Source organism: Peromyscus californicus, unplaced genomic scaffold (assembly GCF_007827085.1).
Source record: "Peromyscus californicus insignis strain IS unplaced genomic scaffold, ASM782708v3 Scaffold_11__1_contigs__length_118956290, whole genome shotgun sequence".
NCBI classification, from domain to species: Eukaryota; Metazoa; Chordata; class Mammalia; order Rodentia; family Cricetidae; genus Peromyscus; species Peromyscus californicus.
Window position 1 is genome coordinate 67,920,935 of NW_026294402.1, and position 23,935 is coordinate 67,944,869.

The window sequence follows — 23,935 nt, forward strand, 5'->3', positions numbered from 1 at the left end:
CGGGACCCAGCTGCTGCAGCCCCAAGAACGACCAGGAGCGCACGAGGCACGCCGGGGAGCCTCGTGCCCCGCGGGACCCCTGACCCGGAAGGACCCGGCAGCGCCCGAAGGGCCGGAAGTGGTGGCAGCCCCGCGAGCCCTGCTTTCCTAGCAACCGGGCCGGCCTCTTAGCGACGGAAGGTGGCTCCCGCGTCCCCGGTCCCGCCATGCCGGTGCGGGTGAGCGAGTTCACCTGGCAGCAGACGCCGGCCGCGGTCTTCCTGTCGCTGCCCCTGCGCGGCGTGTGCGTGCGCGACGCCGACGTGTTCTGCGGGGAAAGTTACCTGAAGGTGGGCGGGGCGGGGCTGCGGTCGCCGCGGGAGCGGGGGCCGCCCGGGCGGAGTTCTGCGCCGTGTCCATGGCGTTTCCTTTTCCGTGTTTTATTAGTGTTTTTTTTTTTTTTTTTTTTTTTTTTTTTCCCCCGAGACGGGGTTTCTCTCTGTAGTTTTGGAGCCTGCCCTTGAACTCGCGCTGTAGACCAGGCTGGCCTCGAACTCACGGAGATCGTCCTGTCTGTGGCTCCCGAGTGCTGGGATTAAAGGCGTGCGCCACCACTGCCTGACTGTTTTATTAATCCTTCTTTTTTTAATTTTAATTTTAATTTTTTTAAAAGATTTTATTTATTTATCATGTATACAGTGAGTGTTCAGCCTGCAGGCCAGAAGAGGGCACCAGATCTCACCGTAGATGGTTGTGAGCCGCCATGTGGTTGCTGGGAATTGAACTCAGGACCTCTGGAAGAACAGCCAGTGTTCTTAACCTCTGAGCCTTCTCTCCAGCCCCCTGTTTTATTAAGTCTTAATTTACGTTTTTTACTTTTAATTATTTTTTTTTGTGATGCTAAGGATCAAACCCAAACCCAGCCTCCTGTGTATGCTACACCACTGAGCTACATTTCCAGCTATTATATGTATTGTGTGTGTGTGTGTGTGTGTGTGTGTGTGTGTGTGTGTGTGTATATATAAAATGTGTATGAATGTTTACACGTATGTGTGTGCACCAGGTGTACGCAGTGCCTGTGAAGGCCAGAAGAGGGCGTCAGATCTCTTGGAATAGGAGTTTCAGATAGTTATGGACCACGATGTGGGTGCTGGGAACCAAACCCCAGCCCTAAGAGCAGCATATGCTCTTGGCCACCGAGCCATCTCTCCAGTCCCAATGGCTTATGGGGGGGGAGGTGTGTCTTACTCTGTAGCCCTCACTGACCTCGAGTTGTAGGCGACCCTCTTGTCTCAGACTTCTAAGAGCTGGGATTGGTGGGATGCTTCACCTTCCCTGGCTAGACCTCAATTTAAAGTCCTCTTTTAAAAAGCAAATCTAGGCCTGGTGGTGGTGGCACACACCTTTAATCCCAGCACTTGGGAGGCAAAGGCAGGCGGATCCCTATGAGTTTGAGGCCAGCCTGCTTTATAGAGCGAGTTCTAGCCAAGGCTACACAGAGAAACCCTTTCTCAACAACAAAACAAAACAAAACAAAAAATCAATATTTGCAAATAAATAACACACGTAGGGCTGGTGACATGGGTCAATGTGTTAATGCACTGCCACCAAGCCTGACAACCTCGGTTCAGTCCCCAAGAGGGAGAGAACCAACTTCTCACACTTCTCTGACTTCCTTGTGCATGCCGTGGTACTCATACACCCACATCCATGCACAGAAAATGTCATGAAAGCAACAATAAAGACAAACCTCTTGGAGTGTGGTGTCATCTACAGACACATTCAGGTTAGAGATTGCTTTCATCCATTGCTTCCTCACATACCCACATACACTTTGCTACTTATGCTACCTGGAATAAATTCAGTGGGGTTTTCAGAAAACCACACCCCCAAACACATAGGGACTGGTATAGTCCAGGTTGGCCTCAAACTCATTTTGTAGCTGAGGAGGACCCAAAAAGTTTGAGCTTCCTGCTTCTACCCCTGAGTACCCAGATTCAACACCATGCTGGGAGTTATATTCCCACTATAACATTTTTTTTTCCGGAATAAATAATTGTAAATTTTTTAAAGTTTTTTTGTTTTTTAAGATTTTATTTATTATGTATACAGTGTTCTGTGTGTACGCCTGCAGGCCAGAAGAGGGCACCAGATCTCATTACAGATGGTTGTGAGCCATCCCATGTGGGTGCTGAGAATTGAACTCAGGACCTCTGGAAGAACAGCCAGTTCTTAACCTCTGAGCCATCTCTCCAACCCATAATTGTAAATTTTTAATTTATTTTATTTTATGTGTATGGCTGTTTTGCCTGTGTGTGTGTGTGTGTGTGTGTGTGTGTGTGTGTGTGTGTGTGTGTACATGTACCATATGCTTGTCTGATGCTCAGAAGAGGATGTCAGATCTCCTGGAACTGGAGTTACAGATGGATGTTAGTCTGTATGTGGGTGCTGGGAACAGAACCCAGGTCCTCTCAAGAACAAGTGCTTTGCTTTTAACCACCGACCCATCTCTCCAGCCCAGACTTGTTTTTCAATGACAGTGTCTTTAATTTGTGTAACTAACTTAATGCCTGCTTTCTCTCTTGTGAACAGGTTAACTTTCCTCCATTTTTATTTGAGGTGTTTCTCTACGCTCCCATAGACGATGGGAGTAGCAGAGCCAAGATTGGGAATGACATGATTCTCTTTACATTGTATAAAAAGGAACCAGTTATGTGGGAGACCCTTTCTATGCCAAGTGGTAAGTTTTGTAGTGAAAGTTGTTCGCTTGAGCTAGGTGTCTTTCATGAGAGCTCACTCTGTCCCTGAAATCCAAGCGCCGGGGAAGCCAGACTACAGGAAACCTTGACTCAAAAAAAAAAAAAAAAAGCTTTTACTCTGGGCATTATGGTGACCCTGGGTGGTGCATGCTTGCCCTCTTGGCTCCTCTTTGTTGTTTCTTGTTTTCTCTTTTAGAGACAGGGTTTCACTGGGTAGCCTAGACTGTTCTGGAACTCACTCTGTAGACCTGTCTGGCCTCATAGAGATCCACGTGCCCCTGCCTCCCTAGTGCTGGGATTAAAGGTGTGCGCCAGCACTACCCGGCTGCACTCTCAGCTCTTTAAGAGGGCAACATAAGAAGATCACAATTGTAAAACCACCCTGGGCCGTATCAAAGATTCTGTCTCAACAACATTTTTTCACTTCTTATGAAATGGGATCTAAAGGAATCTTATCCTGGGTCAGTATGGTGAGTGCTTTTCACCTCAATAAAACAAATTAATCATAACCCTGATTTATTACTTTTCCCTGTGTTGCAGTTGACAAAGAGATGATGCAGAGAATAAGAGAAAAATCTATTCTGCAAGCACAGGAGAAAGCAAAAGAGGCCACAGAAGCAAAATCTGCTGCCAAGCGGGAGGATCAGAGATACGCGCTAGGTGTGATGATGAAGGTAAGCTGCAGACCTCCAGGGGACTCGCCGATGGAGAGGACAGTGAGCTGGGAAAAGAAGAGACGTTCAGTCAGGTGTGAGGGTGCAGGCCACCCAGCTACTCAGGATGGTTAACCAGGAGGATCAGAAGTTCAAGCCGACAACAGCTGTGGTGGTGTAAGCCTTTAATCCCAGCACTCAGGAGGCAGAGGCAGGCGGATCTCTGTGAGTTCGAGGCCAGCCTGGTCTCCAAAGCGAGTTCCAGGACAACCAGAGCTACACAGAGAAACCCAGTCTTGAAAAACAAAACAAAAAAGACAGACAGGCAGAAAGAAAGAACGGGTGTATAGTTCAATGGCAGAGGGCTTGGCTAGCATGCTTGCAGCCCTGGGTTGAACCCTCGGTCCCGACCCCCACCCCACTTTTGCCATCTCAGTCCTTCCTTGATGTTTGGTCGTAGGGGCTTACTTTGTTATGTGGACCACTGATTCTTTTGTTCCTTCCCCTTTGTAAACTGTGAATTAAGACCCTATATGGAATTACTCACTTAAATGTGGAGGATGGAAAAAACTTGGCAACAGCAGGGCCTGTGAAACAGCTCGGAAGGTAAAGGCACATGCCACCAAGCCCGACCACAGGAGTTTGATTCCTGGGACCCACGGATGGCAAGAAGTTATGAGTAGGAAGATTAAGAAGCTGACCGAGGTGGCACATCTCTTTAATCCCAGCACTCAGGAGGCAGAGCCAGGAGGATCTCTGTAGGTTCAAGGCCAGGCTGTTCTACATAGAGTGAGTTTCAGGACAGTCAGGATCACATAGACCTCTTCTCCCCAACTTCTGATTCTAGACAAATGCTAATCTTCTGTCTCTGTTTAAGCAATTCTGTCCAGTTTCCAAATATTTTGCTCTCTTTAATTCTCATTTTGGCATCTGGAAATGGTTACGGATTGTACAAATAAGCTCTGTTCTATGAAGAACATCATGGAGGGTGCTGGGACTGGGAGTGTGTGGTGGGAGGGCTGGGGACACAGCTGGGGACTGCGGGGTGAGGATAGCCCACTCCTTACACGTTTCTTCTCTGCACTGTGTTTGCTGAGCAAAACGAAGGCATGCTTGTAGTCGAACTTTCCACCAGCTCACAAATAACAACACAGAGACTTACTAATTATGGCAGCTTGGCCTTAGCTTAGGCTTTTTCCAACTAGCTCTTGTAACTTAAATTAACCTGTCTCTGTTAATCTACATTCTGCCGCATGGCTCAGTTACCTCTGTTCTGTTATATCCAACTTCTTCAGAGTCTCTGGTGAAATCTGTGTGCCTAGATTCCCCCTCTTCTTCCTCTCTCTTCCCGGAAATCCCACCTATCCTCTCCTGCCTAGCAATTGGCCATTCAGCTCTTTATTAAACCAATCAGAAGGCGCCTTAGTTAGAGACACATCTTTATAGTGTACACAAATATTCCACAACACATGCTTGTTATTAAATGGAGCAAATTGTTATCTTTCAGATTGTGGTACCTTCTCTGACATCATCGTGCCCTTCTGTGAGGCATATAAACGAGGGTTTCCTTTCTGTCATGTGCAGGTTGCCAGGTTCCTCCCGTTGCCAGCTCTCGGAGCTGTCAGCATGCAGTGATGACTGTCTTTGGTGCCTAGTGTGTAAGCCTTAGGCAGATGCACTGGGCTGTTTTTCGTTACTATGACAACATTCCTAGGGAGTAGCTCGGTGGTTGAGCACCCACTTAGCATGCTGGAGGCAGGAATTCAATCCTCAGTGATGATGAAACAAGAAAACTATGTCATGTGAAGCTGGGCAGCTTTCTAAAGAAAAGGTGTTACTCAGCTTACAGCTTTGGAGGCTGGGAGTCCAGGATGAGGCAGCCCATCTGCTTGTCAAAGGTGCAGCGTGTAAGACAGATCACATAGCAAGGCAGAAAGCCAGAGAGAGATCCGGGGCTCCTCAGACTTGACAACTGACTTTCTCAAAGCCTAACTCAGGGCTCAGTGAGTAAAGGTGTTTTCTGCCAAGCCTAATGGCCTGAGTTCAATCCCCAGGACACACAAAGTGGAAGGAGAAAATGGACTCTGCAAGTTGTCCTCTGAGTTTCACACATGCACCTTAGCATGCTGTACCCATGCCCACATTCAAGAGCACGCACGCGCGCGCACACCCACACACACACACACACACACACACACACACACACACACACACACATAATTGAAATGAAAAGACAGCATGGTGGCACAGGCCTTTAATCTCAGCACTCAGGAGGCAGAGGCAGGCAGAACTCTGAATTCAAGACCAGCCTGGTCTACATGTTAGAGCTATGTAGTAAAAAAAAAAAAAAAGAAAAGAAAAGAAAGAGAGACAACCAGGTATGGTAGCATAATCCCAGCCCTCTGGAGGCTGAGGCAAGAGGATCTTGATTTTGAGACCAATCTTGGCTTCTTAAAACTACTTTAAAAAAAAAAAAAAGAGGGAAGGGCTCAAAGCATCCACTAGAGCCATCTCAGCCAGGATAACTCACCTGGTCACTCCTCTTTTACTTCAGTGCTGAGGAATCAGAGCTAGGTTGTTCCAAGTGCTAGCAGATGCTCAGCATTTCAGTGCTGAGGAATCAGAGCTAGGTTGTTCCAAGTGCTAGCAGATGCTCAGCTACTGAGCTAAGTCACCAGCTCCTTGGCCACTGACCTGTGAACTGCCCCATTTCACACGTCACCCCCCAGGACATCTTCCTGTATGCACACTCTTGGGAGGTGAAGGTAGGGGGCCATGGGGACTGCCCATGTGCTGTCCTTCAGTTTGCCAGGAGAGAGTGCCAGTCACACAGTGTAGCACGAATCTTAGAAGGTCTTATAATAAAAACAAACCCCGTTTAGAATTACATCGACAACACAGGTGTGCAGAGGCCACAGCAGGAGCTACTTGTTTCAGTGCAAATTAAAACCTGTTGTGGTGGCACGCGGCTCTTTTGCCATGGTGCAGCCCTTCACATGAACACAGCACACACTGCGCAAGCTCATCACACATGCACAGCTGTTGCTTCCTACGTGTTTGAAAGGACCTGCTAATTATGATTTTTACAGATTGAAGAAGAAGAGAGGAAAAAAATAGAAGAGGTGAAAGAAAATGAACGGAAAAAGGCAACTAGGGAATTGGAAGCTTGGAAGGAATGTCAAAGACAAGCTGAAGAGCAAACCAGAATCCCAAGGACAGAGAAATGCCAGCGGGGAAGGCAAGCTGAAGAGAGGGGAGCGAGGGGAGCACTGGAGCCCCCCAGTTTGCCCAGGAAGGCCCCGCCCCCTCGCCTCCCCGAAAGAGGTATGGTGCCTCCTCTTTTCTCCTCCCCCTCTTCCTTCTCTTCCTCCTCCTTCTTCTTAAAATCTTTTTGCAGGCGTGGGCTATGCTCTGGTATATTAAGAATAAGCAATAACAGCCGGGCGGTGGTGGCGCACGCCTTTAATCCCAGCACTCGGGAGGCAGAGGCAGGCGGATCTCTGTGAGTTCGAGGCCAGCCTGGGCTACCAAATGAGTCCCAGGAAAGGCGCAAAGCTACACAGAGAAACCCTGTCTCGAAAAACCAAAAAAAAAAAAAAAGAAAAAAAGAATAAGCAATAAGCCGGGCGGTGGTGGCGCACGCCTTTAATCCCAGCACTCGGGAGGCAGAGCCAGGCGGATCTCCGTGAGTTCGAGGCCAGCCTGGGCTACCAAGTGAGTTCCAGGAAAGGCTCCAAAGCCACACAGAGAAACCCTGTCTCGAAAAACCAAAAAAAAAAAAAAAAAAAAAAGAATAAGCAATACAATACGAAGATGTAGGATGAAAGACCTTTTCTGAGAAGTTTTGCTGTTCAGACCTGGGCATCCTGCAATGTGTGATACTCTACCCTCAACCACAGATGTTTGGATTACAGGTAGTCACCATCATGTCTGGCTCTCTGGCCACATGGTAGTCATTTTGTACATTCCGTAACTACCTAGTGTAGAGAGACGCAGAAAACAAGAAAACACCTTAGACCCCGGGAACCTGTCAGGTGGAAGGACGGGTCAGCGGAAAGGGTCCACACAGCGAGTGTAATGGTGGAATCAGAGGACAAGAAGGACAGACCACTCATTTACCCTTGCTTTCATTTGTTTGGAGGCAGGAGCTCCTGTAGTCCAGGCTAGCCTCAAACTTGCTACCTAATTTCCCCTCACTGTGGGGACCAAGTCTAGGGCCTTGTGCTTTTCTAGGCAAGCTTGTAGACCCTGAGCTAAATTCAATGCACGCGCGCACACACACGCGCGCACACACACACACTTTTCTTTTTAAAATTGAGACAGCATTTTATGTAGTCCAAGCTGTCCTGAATGCCCTACATAGCTGAAAATGTCCCTATCTTTTCTTTTTTCTTTTTCTTTTTTTTTTTTTGGTTTTCAAGACAGGGTTTCTCTGTTTAACAGCCTTTTTAAAAAAAAAGATTTATGTGTTTTTAATTTATGTATATTGGTGTTTTGCCTGCGTGTATGTCTGTGTGAGGATGTTGGACCCTGTAGCTAGAGTTTTCCTGCCTGGCCCACAGTCAGGACAAATCTCTCACCTGCCAGTCCCACAGCTGCTCAGACCCGACCAAGTAAACACAGAGACTTATATTGGTTACAAACTGTATGGCAGTGGCAGGCTTCTTGTTAACTGTTCTTACAGCTTAAATTAATCCATTTCTATAAATCTATACCTTGCCACGTGGCTAATGGCTTACCGGCATCTTCACATGCTGTTTGTCATCATGGCGACTGGCAGTGTCTGTCTGACTCAGCCTTCCACTTCGCAGCTTTATTCTCCTCCTTGTCCCGCCTACACTTCCTGCCTGGCCACTGGCCAATCAGTGATTTATTTATTGACCAATCAACAACACACTTGACATACAGACCATCCCACAGCAGGACCCCCTGGAATTGGAGTTACAGACAGTTGTGAGCTGCCATGTGGGTGCTGGGAATTGAACCCGGGTCCTCTGGAAGAGCAGCTAGTGCTCTTAACCACTGAGCCATCTCTCCAGCCCCGCCTTTCCTTACTTATATGTACTCATTTTCTCTCACACATATTAGTCAGAGTCTTTTCTTCTTGAAATCATTTTCCCACCTGTTTCAATATTTGCCTAAGTCTGTCTGTGTCTGGGGACGACGTCCCAGCACATGGCTTAGTTCCTCCTCTCCCTGGGACTTGGCTGTCACTGCATCTGCCAAGCACCTTAAGAGAATGTCTGCCTTTGTTAGCCTGTGGCCACTTTCTCACTTCCTTCTCAGGAGGTGTGTGGAGACACTGCTGTGGGGTGTAGGAACTGGAGGAGGCGTGCCAGTGATGGCTCTGCCTAGTGTGCCTCCCCCAGAGTGGATATGAACTAGACACAGGCTCAGCCGTGAACCCCAGAAGAGTAGTGGGTCATTAGTTAAAGAACAGACCAACTGCCAGGTTAATGCTGAGTATTCTACCCCTTGTTGCAAAAAACACCTTTGGTTTATTTTTATTTTTGTAATTATTATGTGGGGATGACGTGTGGGGATGGGGTGTGCCACAGTGCTCGTGTGGAGGTCAGAGGGCAACTCGGTAGAGTTGGTTCTGTACCTCATTTTTTTTTTTTTTTTTTTGATGGCTTCACTAACCCTGGGTAGCCTGGAACTCTCTATGTAGAACAGTCTGGCCTTGAACTCACAGAGATGAGCCTGCTTCTGCCCCTGAGTGCTGGTCTGAAAAGCCGCCCAGCTCCCTCTACTTCTCTGTGGTCCAGTTGCCATGCATGTACAGCAGGAGCTTCACCTGCTGACCTGTCTCACTGGCCCTGTCTTTGCCGTGTTTTGTCATTTACCTATGAATTTTTATTATTTATGTTTATTTGCTATGTTATTTGTTTATTTGTTATTAATTTTAGAATTAGCTTTGGGGTATAGTTATCCTAAAAGTCAATTTGTTAGTTAGAAATGGGAAATAAATTACTTATTTGTTGCCATTGCTTTTGAAGGGAGGAATTGGGAAAACATATTTTCTGAGAAGTTAAAGGAAGACAGCATTCCCGCACCCCGCTCTGCTGGCAGTATTCAAATCAACTTTACCCCTCGGGCGTTCCCAACTGCTCTTCGGGAGTCCCAGCTGGCCGAGGAGGAGGAGGTAGGCACGCACGCCCAGCTGACTCAGTCAGGCAGCCCGGCTTCAGTTAGTATCACCACGGGTGAAACTAGCACTGGGCTGGGTGTGGTGGCACACGGAGACAGGGGGATCTCTGTGAGTTCACTGTAGCTTGGTCCACATAGTGAGTTCCAGGACAGCCAGGGATAGGTAGAGAGACCCTCAAAGAAAAAAAAAAAAAAAAAAAAAGAATAATAAGAAGAAAGAAAAGAAATAAGGTTTTGGATTTTTTTGTTTTGTGTTGTATGTTTTGTTTTGTTTGTTGTATGTGTGTTTGTTTGTTTGGGACAGTGTCTTACTATATAGCCCAGGCTGGTCTGAGACTCACTGTTAACCCCAGTTGATCTTGAACTTGTGAATCTCTCACTTGAGCCTGTTGTGTGGTTTTAAGTGGTGCTGGTGACTGAACCCATGGTACGTGCCACCAGGGTTATAGTGTAAGACTGTCTAAGCTGGTGTGTTTAATCCTGTGTTCAGAGGCAGGTGGATCTCTGGGAGGGAGGCCGACCTGTTCTCCAGAGAAAGTTCTAGGCTAGCCAGAGCTACATAGAGAGAATTTGTTTAAAAAATAGGCCGGGCGGTGGTGGCGCACACCTTTAGTACCAGCACTTGGGAGGCAGAGCCAGGCGGATCTCTGTGAGTTCGAGGCCAGCCTGGGCTACAAAGCGAGATCCAGCAAAGGCACAAAGCTACACAGAGAAACCCTGTCTCGAAAAACCAAAAAATAAATAAATAAATAAATAATAGATAGCTGGGCAGTAGTAGTACACGTCTTTAATCCCAGCACTTGAGAGGCAGAGGCAGGTGGATCTCTGTGAGTTCAAGGCGAGCCCAGTCGACAGAATGAGTTCCAGGACAGCTAGGATCATTACACAGAGAAACCCTGTCTCAAAAAACCAAAAATAAATAAATGAAGGAAGGAAGGAGGGCTGGAGAGATGGCTCAGTGGTTAAGAGCACTGTCTCCTCTTCTAGAGGACCCGGGTTCAATTCCCAGCACTCACGTGACAGCTCACAACTGTTTGTAACTCCAGCTCCATAAAGTAAAAGTAAATAAATAGATCATTAAAAACAATAAACAAATTTTAAAAAATGAACAAATGAACAAAGACTATCTATCTAAAAAATAACAAAACAAACAAAACAACCAATAATGGTACAATAATAATCACATGAATTCCCAATTTGGACTAGATACTTTAAAAAAGACTTCTTACATTTTAAAATTGTGTGTATGTGTATGTGTGTACCTGTGTGTGGGTGTGGGCACAAGTGCAGGTGCTTGAGGAGACGAGAGGCCTTAGGTCACCTGCAGCTGGAGTTCCAGGTGCTTGTGAGCCACCTGATGTGGGCACTGGAGTCTGAACTTGGGTCCTCAGCAATGTGGTTATTCCTTCCTTAGCCGCTGAGTATTTCTCGAGCTCTGGACTAGAAACATTTATCTATTTAATCTTAGCAAAGGAGTCTTTAAAAAAAGTCTAAGAGTCTATAAATACTGAAAGTTTAAAACCACCATTGGATAGAGGGTTTATCAGATCAGGCCATTGTAAACAAAACACCTAAAATTAGGTGGCTCAATGCACAGACATTCATGCCTTAGTTGTTTGACCAGGGTCTTGCCCGGGGGGTTCTTGGTGAGGCCCTCATCCCGTCTCCTCATGGTGGTGATGGAGGCAGGTGTGATCTCTTTCTGTTTTGAGGAGACCGAGGTCTTCATGGCGTTATCTAAACTCCATGGCCTGCCTTCCTTCCCATCTCTGACACTGTCACATCAGTTGTTAGGCCTTTAACGTGTGTATTTGCCTTTTGAAAACTCTTCCGCCCATTGATCCAAATGACATTTTTTGCCTGCTGGGAAATCTAAAATCATTAATAAAAACAAGACCTTTTAGAAGGGGAAAGTTGACTCTACCATGTTGTCCTCTGGTCTCCATGTGTATGCTGTGACATGTGCTCACTATGTAAAGCAGGCTGGCCTTGAACTCAGACATCCACCTTGCTCTGTCTCCATGGCTGGCTTCTTTTCCTCTTGATGTGATAAAATACTCTGACAAAAGCAACTTAAGGGAGAAAGGGCTTATGTCAGCTCACAGTAAAGGTCCATGCAGTCCACCATGGTGGGGAAGCCAGCAGAAGCTTGAATCAGCTGTGCAGTGAACAAGTACATGTATACTGTTCCACATACACAGTTCAGGATCCCCTGTCCAGGAATGGCTTCACCCATGGTTAAAATAAGTCTCTTCATGTTAAATAATGTAATCAGGATAATCCCCACAGGTGTGCCAGAGGCCCTTCTCCCGGGTGAGTGCCAGATACTGTCAGATTGACTGTACCAGCCAGCGTAGACTGTGTCCGTCACCCAATGGCATTCTTGTTGTAGTGGCTGCATAAACAAGCCGAGGCTCGGAGAGCCATGAGCACTGACCTTCCTGAGTTCTGTGACCTGAAAGAAGAAGAGAAGAATCCAGACTGGCTGAAAGAAAAGGGAAAGTGAGTTGTCGGAGTGTTCTGCATGCTACACTAGGCTCACACTTTCCAGGTGCAGATTGACCTTGTGTGTGTGTATGTGTGTATGTGTATGTGTGTGTGTGTGTGTGTGTGTGTGTGTGTGTGTGTGTGTATGCGTGTGTGTGTCTGTGTATGTGTGTGTGTCTGTGTGTGTGTGTGCCAAGGCTATATGCTACACAAGTGTCTTTTCAATCATAGTGCCAGGCTAGGAGTAGAGAACTCTGCTCAGCAGTAGAGAACTTACCCCCCATATGTGACACTTGAGGTCCTGGCTTCAACCTGCAGATCCCCCCTCCCAACCCCAAACCACCAGATCATCACAGGAGATCCGTGGGGAATTGTCATTTAATTTTGTTGAGCCAGGGTCTCTTGTAGCCCAGTCTAGCCTTGAACTTGCAGCAGTCCTCCTGCCTGAGCCTGGGATTATAGGTGTGAGCCATCACTCCTGGTGTGAGAATTGCCTTGTAACCCATCTGCCTATGTGCCTTCAGAACAGGGCCAGGAAGCCTACCTTCGCTACTGCATTGGAGTAAATCTGGTTGATGGAGACAGTTTCCTCACACTGCTTTTCCTAGTGAAAGGATGGTAGGCTTGGCACTACAAGGTGCCCTCTCAGATGCCAGTGTAATCGCCTTCCAGTGACGGTGTTTTACAGTTTACCCTAGTCTGTTGCAGTACTTGGTGGTTAGCATCTATTACAGAAGGCAGAGAGAGAAAATCGGTCTTCCTTTTCCTAGGGCTGATTTTCCCTAGGAAAATCGGTTGAGTACCCTGCCACAGAGCAGCAGTTTGGGGCGGTAACTAGAGTTGCTGCCTGCCTTTTTGTTGTTTTTTGTTATTGTTATTTGTTGTTGTTGTTATTTTTGTTTGTTTGTTTGTTTGTTTCATTTTTTTTAAAATAAGGTCTCACTATGTAGCCCTGGCTGGCCTGGAACTCCTTATGTAGACTAGGCTGGTCTTGAACTCACAATGATCCTCCTGCCTAAGCATCCTGAGTGCTGGAATTACTGACACATCCCATCATACCTGTGGGGAATTGGCTTTACTAGGTTTTTGTTAGTACACAGGAAAAATGTCCTCTTCTTGAGCTGGCACTCCCGGCCCTCCAGCCTTCACACTCGTGTGCTGGAACCATTGACTCCCCAGGAGATCGGGGCTTGAGCTAGACCTCACTATACCAGTGCTTTCTTGGTATCTAGTGGGCAGATGGAGCTCAGCACTCCTCAGCCTCCATCGTTGCTTGATCCAATTGCTGCCAGGACACGCCTCTTTCTTCCCATCTGTACCACCGTATGCTGCTTGGTCTGAGAAAGACGGCACTAGGCTTTTGTTTTTGAAGGCTGTGGGTGTGCTCACGGCAAACTAGGTAATAGATTCTTTGAGGATCAGTATGCATCCCATTGTTGGCTAAAATGTCACGTGTCTCACTGTATGCCCCATGGGCTCCTTTTTCTCTGGAGGACCCTGTGAGAAAAAGATAGTCCTAATGTTGCCCTTGCTGGCTGACATATGACTTGTTATATAGACCAAGCTGGCCATACTCCTGCTTCTACCTCGAAACTTTTGGGATTACAGGTCTTTAGCACCATGTCCATGTTATTTTATTTATTTATTTTTTATTTTTTATTTTTTATTTTTTGGTTTTTTGAGACAGGGTTTCTCTGTGTAGCTTTGGTGCCTATCCTGGAACTCACTTTGGAGACCAGGCTGGCCTTGAACTCACAAAGATCAGCCTGGCTCTGCCTCCGAGTGCTGGGATTAAAGGTGTACGCCACCACCACCCGGCTGTCCATGTTATTTTTTATCAGATGCAGAATGCTAATTTCTCCCTTCTTCATTCTGAATGCTAAATTGAAGTGAAGGGGCATGTGGCCCTTCACTAATATGGACAGATGCTGGCTGGCTGGTCTGCACACTATCCATCTAGTAGATTTTTGTGGTGTTGGGGATTGCTTCAAGGGCCTCACTCATCTAGACAAGTGCTAAAACACTATATCCTATCCCAGCCACTTTCCTGTTTTGATTTATTATTTCACTTAGTGTTTGTTTTGACATGGGTCTCCCATGCACAGTCTGGGGAACTTGCCGTGTAGCCCAGCAGAGCCTTAAACTCCAGCTCCTCCTCTCTCCTCCCAAGGATGGGATTACAGCTCTTCCTTTTTTATTTTGAGGCAGGGTCTCACTAAGTTCCTCAGGCTGGCCTTCAGCTTGTTGTATAGGCCAGGTAAAGCTTGATCTTGCAGTCCTGTGACCCCAGGCTGTGGAGCAGCTGGGATGACAGGTCTGCACCTCAGGCTGCTTGATACTGGCTCTTTGTTGAAGGTAAGTTGACATGTGTCAAGCTCAGAGCAGCTTTGCTGTGTCATGAAGTGCTGTTCCCTCTGTTTCTCGTTCCTGCTCTGTTCTCACCGCCGCCCCGGCTTTAATGTAACTAGTTTCTCCCGTGGTTAAAGATGAGCAGCAACATCGGTTCTGTGTGCTTTCCTTATTCATATCCAGCAGGGGGGGAAGTTTTACCAACTTTCACTCCACAACTTGAGACCGAAATCACCAGCTTCATTGAGGCCACTGTAAGCCCCTTTCCCATCCCTAAATAAATCACTGCACTAAACCACTGATGACTGCCTTTGGTGGGGGAACCTGTCCTATTCAAGGCACAGGCTTGATGTATGTAGAGAGGGAGCTTGTGCAGCAGGCGGTCTCCACCAGACAGGGAATAAATAAGGGGGTGGTAAGCCATCTGGCTGGCTGGTTGCCAAGTAGGGTAGATGTTATTTCTCCATGTCTGATTCGATGTTAAGTTGGCCTTTTCTTTTTGTCTCATTAGCAAATTGTTTGCAACAGGAAACTACCTGGCAGCGGTTGATGCATATAATTTAGCCATACGACTGAACAGGAAGATTCCGTTATTGTATCTGAACCGGGCTGCTTGCCACCTCAAACTACGGAACTTACACAAGGCCATCGAGGACTCATCTAAGGTATGTGTACCCCTCTGACGGGTGTGTTGTGTGTGTGTTTATATATTCCCTGCTTAATTTAAAAAATAATGCTTTAAAATTATCCCAGAGAGCCAGGAGTGGTGGCTCCTCAAGAGACTGAAGGAAGATCCCTGAGTTCAAGGCCAACGTGGATTAGACAGCAAGTTCCAGGTCAGGCCAGGTTACAACATGAGACTCTGTCTTAAAAGATCAAAGTAAACAAAATAAACAAATTGATGCTCGATTCAGCAGCACGTATGCTAAAATTGGAGTGATACAGAGAAGATTCGCATGGCCCTGTGTGCAAGGATGACAGGCAAATTCATGAAGTATTTCATAATCTCTCCTTTTGAGTTTCAATTTTGAGTGTGTTTGGACTACTAAAACAATAAACTACTGATGCCTGCAAAACAAAATTGTTCCTTTAATGGAACCTAGCATGTTCAACCATATCAACCTACATGGATAGACCAGACCCTTAATATTCATGGGCTGGGGGCAGTGCACTGCAGACATTTGCTAGGCCTTCTTCATTGGTTTAAATGATGCTCTAGGACAGCAGTTCTCTACCTGTGAGTTGCGACCCCCATGGGGGCCTGCACATCAGATATCCTTCATATCAGATATTTGCATTACAATTTATAACAGTAGCAAAATTACAGTTATGAAGTAACAACAAAATTTTATGGTTGGCGTTACCACAACATGAGGAGCTTACTAAAAGGTCACAGCATTAGGAAGGTTGAGAATCACTGCTCTAGGACTTAGCACTTAGCTTAGTAGTAGAGCATCTGCTTAGCCTGTGTGAGGTGCTGGGTTCTGCACTCAGTGCCCTCCCGCAGAAGTTAAATGCTAAGCACCTTTGCCTGCTCTGCCATTGAGTTCTGTGTCTAGTACTCCGTTTCCTTTTTATTTGTTCTATGTGGAGGGTCTGCAGTAGCCATGCTTTCTATTTCCAAAGAGTGAGACTGTTAAGGATGTAGTGAACAGAATTGAAGAACAATCAGCAAGTAGCAGATAGGGAGCGAAGCGGCAGGTGGTAAGACATCATTACGTTAGGTGCTGACAACATCCAGCAGCGAGGACTGGGGAAGTCCTGCTGGGGTAGACCTGCTGGGGGCCCTGATAGAGAGGTTTCCAGGCAGAGCATAGAGTTGGCTTCACGAATGAGCCTCCGGCTCCTCCTTCCCACTGCAAGCATTTTTATACTGTATGATAAACAATAGTAGCCTCTGCTGTTCTCAGGGGTGTCATGTTTTTAATAACACCCTTGGCTCTTAGCTGTTTCCTTTTTTCCTGTTGTGGGAAGCCAGGGGCAACCTGACCTAGGACATGGAGTTTTGGAAGATCTTGAAATAAACATGCTTGAGTCAGCTCTCAATAAGCACAAATAGTACTGACAATTTACCAATATAACTTATATTTCAGGTCTAAATTGCCTAAGCTAAAGTTGAACAGACCTTGAATTTGCCATTCTGTGCCTTAGCCTGCCTAGTAGCTGGAATTATAGGCATGTGCCACCAGGCCCATGTAGAGAAGGAGGGCCTTGCTCTCCTGATCCTCACAAGTGCTGGGATTGCAGGCCTGTGACCTCACCTAGCTCAGTAATGTTCCAGGCACAGGAATTAGAGGTGCAAGCCATTATGTCTTACTGATACCTCCTTTGAAGTTAGAATTTAGAATTTTCACTGTTTTTGCTCAGACTTAATTTTATATCTGTTCTTTGTTTTATCCAATATGTGTGAATGTGTGTGTACAGGCATGTGTAGTGTGTGGATATGTGTGGATGTGTGTGTACAGGCATGTGTAGTGTGTGGATATGTGTGGATGTGTGTGTGCAGGCATGTGTAGTGTGTGGATATGTGTGGATGTGTGTGTGCAGGCATGTGTAGTGGCAAGAGGCCAGTCTTGATATTCTTCTTAAGGCGCTGTTCACATTATTTTATTTTATAAGCATATAAAAATTATATTTTTATAATTTATTTTTAATTATGTGTATGTTTGTGTGTAAGGTATGTGTGTCTGTGGGTATTTGCACATGAATGCAGTTGTCCTTGGAATCTAGAAGAGGATACTGGATCCCCTGAATATGAAGTTATAGACAGTAGTGAGCTGCCTAATATGAGTACTGGGAACTAAACTCAGGTCTTCTGGAAGAGCAACAAGTGCTCTTAGCCTCTAACCCATCTTTCTAGCCCCACACTTGCATTTGTGTGTGTGAGGTTTGTTTAACTTACTTAAAATACTATATCATTTCCCCACTCCTCCCTTCAGTGTCCCATGTCCACCCATGCCCACCCCCCAGCATGTTCATGGTCTCTTTTTCTTTGATTATTACTCCTCACCTTTTTTTTTTTTTTGAAGCAGAGTCTCTTGCTGGGATCGGCCTTGCCGATTCAGCTAGGCTGGCTAGCCTGTCAAGCAGCCCCAGGGATCCTCTGTGTCTGCTTCCCCAGGACTGGCATTGGTATGCCCCACCGTGCCTGGAGTTTTATGTGGATGTCGGGGTTTGAACACAGGTCTCCATGCTCACAGAGCAAGCACTTTACCCACTGGGCAGCTCCCTAACCCTAATTATACATATTGTTTGAAAGGCGCTAGAATTATTGACACCACCTGTTTCCGACAATGCCAGTGCAAGAATGAAGGCCCATGTCCGACGAGGTACAGCATTCTGTCAACTAGAATTGTATGTTGAAGGTAAGAGATTGATGGGGGCGTGGTGTAGCTGTGAGCAGAGTAATAGCCTCACATGCCCACAGCCCTGTGTTAGACCCTTGGTACCATAGACACTGTGTGTGTGTGGTGGTACACACACCTGCAATGCCAGCATTTGGGAGGTGGAGGCAGGAGATCAGAAGTTCAAGGTTGTCTTCCGTTACCATCAAGTTCAAAGTCTGCTGAGCTACATACAGGAGACCCTATCTCAAAAAACAAAGGGTTGTCTAGATAACACAGGTACTTATGAAATACTTGCTTTATTGATTACCATTGATGTGTCAATACAGGCTTGCAAGATTATGAAGCTGCACTTAAGATCGACCCAGCCAACGCAGTCGTACAAAACGATGCGGAGAAGATTCGGACTATAATTCAAGGGACAGCATTGAAGTCTCATGACTAGAGACAGCTAGGCACAGGATCACCGTGAAGAGCAAAGTGCTAGAGATGCTTCGGAAAGGCTGTGCTGAAGAACCATCTCCAGGGCGAGAATGGCCTGTCTCACTACCTTTGATCCCAGCACTGGGAGGCAGAGGCAGGTGGGCTCTGTGAGTTTATGGCCAGCCTGGTCTGCACAGGGAGACCCTGTTTCACAGCACAGAACTGAACAGAGAGAACGGGCTGCTCTAATTCTTGGTCTTGGCAGAGGGCTTGGGCTTCGATGTTGCTGTCCTGAACTCTCCTTGCTCTTGTAATTAAGCTGCTGCTGGTGGGGTTTCTGGATACTACTGAGGACTCAGCAGAATAGAATTTCCCCATTAAAGATTGTACTTACAGAGTTTTTATTATATTAAATGTAGTATTTCATTATGACTGGCTTTGGCATACTATATAGACAATTTTTAGTCATTTACAGATACATAGGACCATTTTTTCTTTATACTGTTTGTTATCTGAGGTTAGACCAGTTAGAGTGTGGTGTTGTGTTGCATACCAACCCAGGGTCTGATGGGCAAAAGGATGTAGAATTCCAGGCCAGCCTGGGCTATACATAGTGAGACTGTCTCAAGATAAAGTGAAGAAACCAACAACAGCAAAAACAAAACAAAGCACCTAGTTACTTTGAAAACCTTATTATTTATCTATTTTTATTTACTTTTTGTCTGTGGGTGCTGTGCTTGCAAGAACGTACACCACTGGTGTACGTAGCAGCACCTGCAGAGACCTCTGGTGTGTGCAGCACCTGCGGAGGCCGCTGGTGTGTGTAGCACCTGCAGAGACCGCTGGTGTGTGTAGCACCTGCGGAGACCGCTGGTGTGTGCAGCACCTGCAGAGACCTCTGGTGTGTGCAGCACCTGCAGAGGCCGCTGGTGTGCGCAGCACCTGCGGAGGCCTCTGGTGTGCGCAGCACCTGCGGAGACCGCTGGTGTGTGTGTAGCACCTGCAGAGGCTGCTGGTGTACATAGCAGCACCTGCAGAGACCTCTGGTGTGCGCAGCACCTGCGGAGGCCGCTGGTGTGTGTAGCACCTGCAGAGACCGCTGGTGTGTGCAGCACCTGCAGAGGCCGCTGGTGTGTGCAGCACCTGCGGAGGCCAGAGGCATCAGATATTCTGGAACTGGAGTTACAGACAGCTGTGAGCTGCCATGTGGGTGCTGGGTGTTGAACCCACATCCTCTGGAAGAGCAGTCAGTGCTCTTAAACACTGAGCCATCTCTCGAGTTCCAAAACCTTATTTTGAAGTTATAGACTGTTTTTGAGAACAAAACTGAGCAGGGTCTTGTGTATGCCCTAGTCCCAACCCTCCCAGTAAGAGACAGAACGAAGATGCGCACTTCCAGGCCAGTCTCAAAACAAAGCAAAACAAAAACAAAAAACAACAGACCAACCAAGGGGCAGGAGAGGTAGCTTAGTGGTTAAGAACACTTGCAGCTTCTCCAGAAGCCTCAAGTTCAATTCCCGACTCCCATATTGGGTGTCTCACAACCACTTGGAACTCCAGTTCAGAGGATCTGATGCCTTCTATTGGCCTCCTTGAGCACAAACTCACATGGTATACACACACACACACTAAATAAATAAATAAATAAATAAATAAATAAATAAATATTTAAAAATATTCATCCCAACAAAAGTTAAATTTAGTTTGCAGATTTTGATGTTTTGAGACAGAGTCTTGCTTTGTAGCTCAGGCTGGCCTAGAACTCATGGTGGTCCTCCTGTTTCAGCATTACCAATACTGGGATTACAACCTAGAACTGGGTGGGGTATGATGATTCACACCTCTAAGCTTGAGAGGCTGAGGCAGGAGGATCCTCACAAGTTTGAGGCCAAGCCTGGGCTGTGTTAGAGACTGTCTTAGAAACAAACAAGCAAAAACACACAAAACAATCAATACAAAACTGGGAGAAATGAAAATAAAACAGTGTGTGACACTGGGTGATGGTGGCACACACCTTTAATCCCAGCAGCTCAGGAGGTAGAGGCAGGTGGATCTGTGTGAGTTCGAGGCCAGCCTGGTCTACAGAGAGAGTTCCAGGACAGCAGGACTGTTACATAGAGAAACCTTGTCTTGGAAAACCACACACACACACACAAAAAGTGTGTGCCACTATACACTATACCTGGCTAGTTTACAGATGGCTTTTTTCTTTTCCTTGAGACAGGGTCTCACTTTGCAGTCCAGATCGGATTGGAACTCACTATATAAATCTTGGCTGGCCTCAAACTCATGGTGATCGCCCTGCCTCAGCTTCCTTAGTGCTGAGTCCCCATGCCCAGCTTAGTTCACAGGTCTTGATTATTTGTGACTCTAGAATCTTGCAACACTTCACTCCAAAAGTAGAATCTGCTGGGCAGGGGGGGCTGAGAGAGAATTGGGAAAGACAGAAACAAGATCAGGTTGGTCCAACAGGAGGATTTTCCTTGAAAGGTGAGAACGGACAAAACGGAAATGACTGGTTCTTGACCCCAGGTCGCTTCAGCTCCCTTGCTGTGTGGGGGCTAAAATGAAGGCTTCCCGATCACCCCAACGGGAGGGGCAGGTTTGGGACCACGGTCTTTCCCTCCTGTCAGATGAGTTTCTGAGTGGCCACCGAGTGGAGTTTTGGTACAGGAGGTTCTGCTTCGATTTTCAGTCTGGCCTGTAGGGGTCTACAACAGGAACACAGCCCACAGCAGGGGTCTCCTGTAATTCTGTCTTCTTTCTCAGTCTGAAGACAGGGCCTTCACAGGGCCTCCTGCAGGCTAATCACGCTCTCTAGGAGCAGGCCAGGTCCCTAACCCCATCATTTTTCTGTAATACTGTATTATCCAAATATCAATCATATTTCACAACACTGTCTTGAGGAAAAGTTTTCTAGTCGAATTGTATTCTTGAATCATCAAATAAGCCAGAGAATTTAAAAAAAAAAAAAAAAGACAACAAAGAGCGACTGCTAGCCTAGCCTGGCTGATCTGCCAGTTAGCAGCATGGTGCCAGGTGCACTCTGCCCCTGACGAGTAAGGCACAGCTGTGTGCTGAAAGGTCCCGGCAGAGTCCTGGCCCATCTCCGGGAGCAAGTCACACGAGCTGAGCTCAGGAGACCCTACACAGTACTGACCACTGGTAAAATCACAGGAGGGCTTCCTCCCTTGAAGACCCTCCCACCCTCAGAGTTCTTCAGGAAATCTATATTCCCTCTGCTGTGAAAGAGCGCACCTACAGAAGCCTGTGCTTTTCACTCAGTCCTCCATGGCCACACGAGAGACCAAGCATCACACCGGGTGTGGCTGGGCACACTTGGAATCCGAGCATGGCCCTGAGTGCAGACCCTACCTCAACTGAGAGGGGGTGGGGACCGAGATGGAGAGGCTACAGGGGGTGGGGACTGAGATGGAGAGGCTACAGGGGGTGGGGACTGAGATGGAGAGGCTAAATAGTAAAATGGAATCACTGACTCACAGTACAATTCAATCTCCCAACATACACTAATTTATCTGACCTTCCCATAAATCCAGCAGATCGGAGGACTGAAAATCCTCATGAATCTGGACCCCAACCGACCTGCTACTCAGACCTTACCATAGGCCAGGAAGCAGCCACATTGCCCAAGTGGCTAGTTTCAATCTATGCCCTCAGGGATTGCCTCTGCCTTAATCTTATTAGCTTTTTTGGTTTTGGAGAGGTCGGTGGTAATCAGTGCAAGGGATCAGACACGGCCTCCTCATACATGCTAAGCAGGCATCCTGCTGCTGAGTCCCATCCTCAGCCTCTGATTTATCCTTACATAAAATAAGTAATTTGAGATCATCTGATGTTATTTTCTTACCAGTTATTTTGTTCCATCTTTATTGTCTTACAGGGAAAATGACTGTGGAGGGGATGAGTGGAGGTTTGTGTGAAGAAAAGGGACACATTATCTATCCCAGGAAACAGAGTAAAATGGCCTATCGGTATATCATCTATAAAATTTCGTAAGTCTTCCTAAATGTTTGTTTCTGCTCTTCTCTAAAGAAACTTAACACTATTGGTCTTCTTGTAGTCCCAGTTCAATTAAAATTTAAAGCTGACTTTGGAGTTGGAGAATGGCTCTCTCCTTCTTTAAACTCAAGCATGTTGTTAAAAGGAAAATGCAAACTCCTTGTATCATGCCAGAAGAAAAGAGCCATCTTCTGACATGGGACAGGAGAAAAAACAGATTAATTAAGGGACGATTCTATTACTAATCTCAACTCTTTGATTCTATTCTGATTATTTAAACTTTTCTTAAAGTATGAATTTTATATCAAAATTTACAAAATTTATATATATATATTAAACTTTGTTAAGATATGAATGGTCATATAGAGTACTAACTAATTCTAGAAAAAGGGCTTCAATTAGCTGCCTATATATGTCTTTGTGTTCGAGTCTCTTATCAGTTTTCTGCAGGAAATCACGGCCAGGCCTAACATCAACTGAAGTCTCCAGGAAGAAGATGGGGCCCCACAATAACAACAATTATACGTGAACAATAATAATATCACTAAGCTGACAAACATCATCTACAGATCAGCTTTAGACTACAAAGTGCGCCGGGTAGTGGTGGCACAAACCTTTAATCCCAGCACTTGGGAGGCAGAGCCAGGCGGATCTCTGTGAGTTCCAGGCCAGCCTGGTCTCCAAAGCGAGTTCCAGGAAAGGCACAAAGCTACACAGAGAAACCCTGTCTCGAAAAACCAAAAAAAAAAAAAAAAAATCCTGAATCATGGCATGACACTAGTGGAATTCAGGTGTTTCTGATGCATGGACTACTCTCACTCAATGTGAGGTTGAACTGTTGACCTTGTGTACATCCTACTTCACAAATGAGTCTGTCAGATACGCTAAGCCTATAGGCTGAAGATGATGCCCCAACACTGTGGAGAAACCTTGGGTGACTGTCCAGGCAGCTGGCTGTTTCTGTCAACTCACATTTTTTTTAGAAGTTGCTTGCATGCACTTCCTGTTTTATTTTTGTTAGGTAATATTATTTCCTTATTGGGTCTCTGAGGGAGTTGAAGATTAGTTAGTTATAGTTGAAGATTAGTTAGTTATAGTTGAAGATTAGTTAGTTATAGTTGAAGATTAGTTAGGATAGAAAGTGAATTGGGTACATTTTGGACTTACCAAAATAGGATAGATAATGAAATTATTTTCTCTGAATTTGTCAAATACAAATGGACTAGACATTGTTTCGGTATTTATTGCTTGTATATATGGTATATAGTTATTGTACTTTTGTATATAGTTTTTCTTATATTAGTTATAACTTTTTTCTTTTTATTAAAATAGAAAAGGGGAAATATGGTGATATTTTATTTGTATTGAAATGTGATTTTATTCGTATATTAATAAATAAAGTTGCCTGGGTGTCAGAGCTAATAGCAAGCCATAGCAGAAGCTGGGCAGTGGTGGTGCACGCCTTTAATCCCAGGTCTTGGGAGGCAGAGCTAGGTGGATCTCTGTGTGTTCAAGGATACAGCCAGCACGGAGACACACACCTTTAATCTCAATACCAAGAATAGAAGACCTGGAGGTCTGTATAGACAGGCAGTGACAAGGAGGTCATGTGGTTGGGTTTACAACCAATAAGAAGGCAGAATAGAAAGTCTATAAAAAAAGACAGACAGGAAGTAGCTCTCTTGGCTGAAGAGGACAGCAGCAGCAGTGAAGGGTAAGGTTTCTAGCTCTGACCTCTTGGGCTTTCATCTCTGCATTGGCTCTGTGTTTC

General features: G+C 46.1%; 1 protein-coding gene and 1 non-coding gene across 3 annotated transcripts; both read left to right on the forward strand.

Annotated features, from left to right (window-relative positions):
* The first annotated feature begins 90 nt into the window (after positions 1–90).
* On the forward strand, positions 91–18,573 carry Dnaaf4 (dynein axonemal assembly factor 4). 2 transcript variants are annotated; one of them, XM_052714167.1, is made up of 9 exons: positions 91–329; positions 2,572–2,719; positions 3,279–3,412; positions 6,481–6,715; positions 9,391–9,536; positions 11,934–12,043; positions 14,889–15,042; positions 17,637–17,742; positions 18,051–18,573. In XM_052714167.1, the coding sequence occupies exons 1-9, from the start codon at positions 207–209 to the stop codon at positions 18,164–18,166; spliced, it is 1,272 nt and encodes a 423-aa protein (XP_052570127.1). In that variant the 5' UTR covers positions 91–206; the 3' UTR covers positions 18,167–18,573. The 2 variants fall into 2 exon arrangements, with proteins under 2 accessions (XP_052570127.1, XP_052570136.1); XM_052714176.1 differs by lacking the exon at positions 17,637–17,742.
* Positions 15,279–15,386, forward strand: LOC128105614 (U6 spliceosomal RNA). Its single transcript, XR_008216402.1, has one exon. It is a non-coding gene; the product is annotated as a U6 spliceosomal RNA (small nuclear RNA).
* Positions 18,574–23,935: the final 5,362 nt, after the last annotated feature.

Coding starts and splice junctions, on each gene's coding strand:
- Dnaaf4 (XM_052714167.1), top strand. CDS start 207: ATGCCGGTGCGGGTGAGCGAGTTCACCTGGCAGCAGACGCCGGCCGCG. Junction 9,537..11,933: donor AGCTGGCCGAGGAGGAGGAG/GTAGGCACGCAC, acceptor TTCTTGTTGTAG/TGGCTGCATAAACAAGCCGA. Junction 12,044..14,888: donor TGGCTGAAAGAAAAGGGAAA/GTGAGTTGTCGG, acceptor TTGTCTCATTAG/CAAATTGTTTGCAACAGGAA.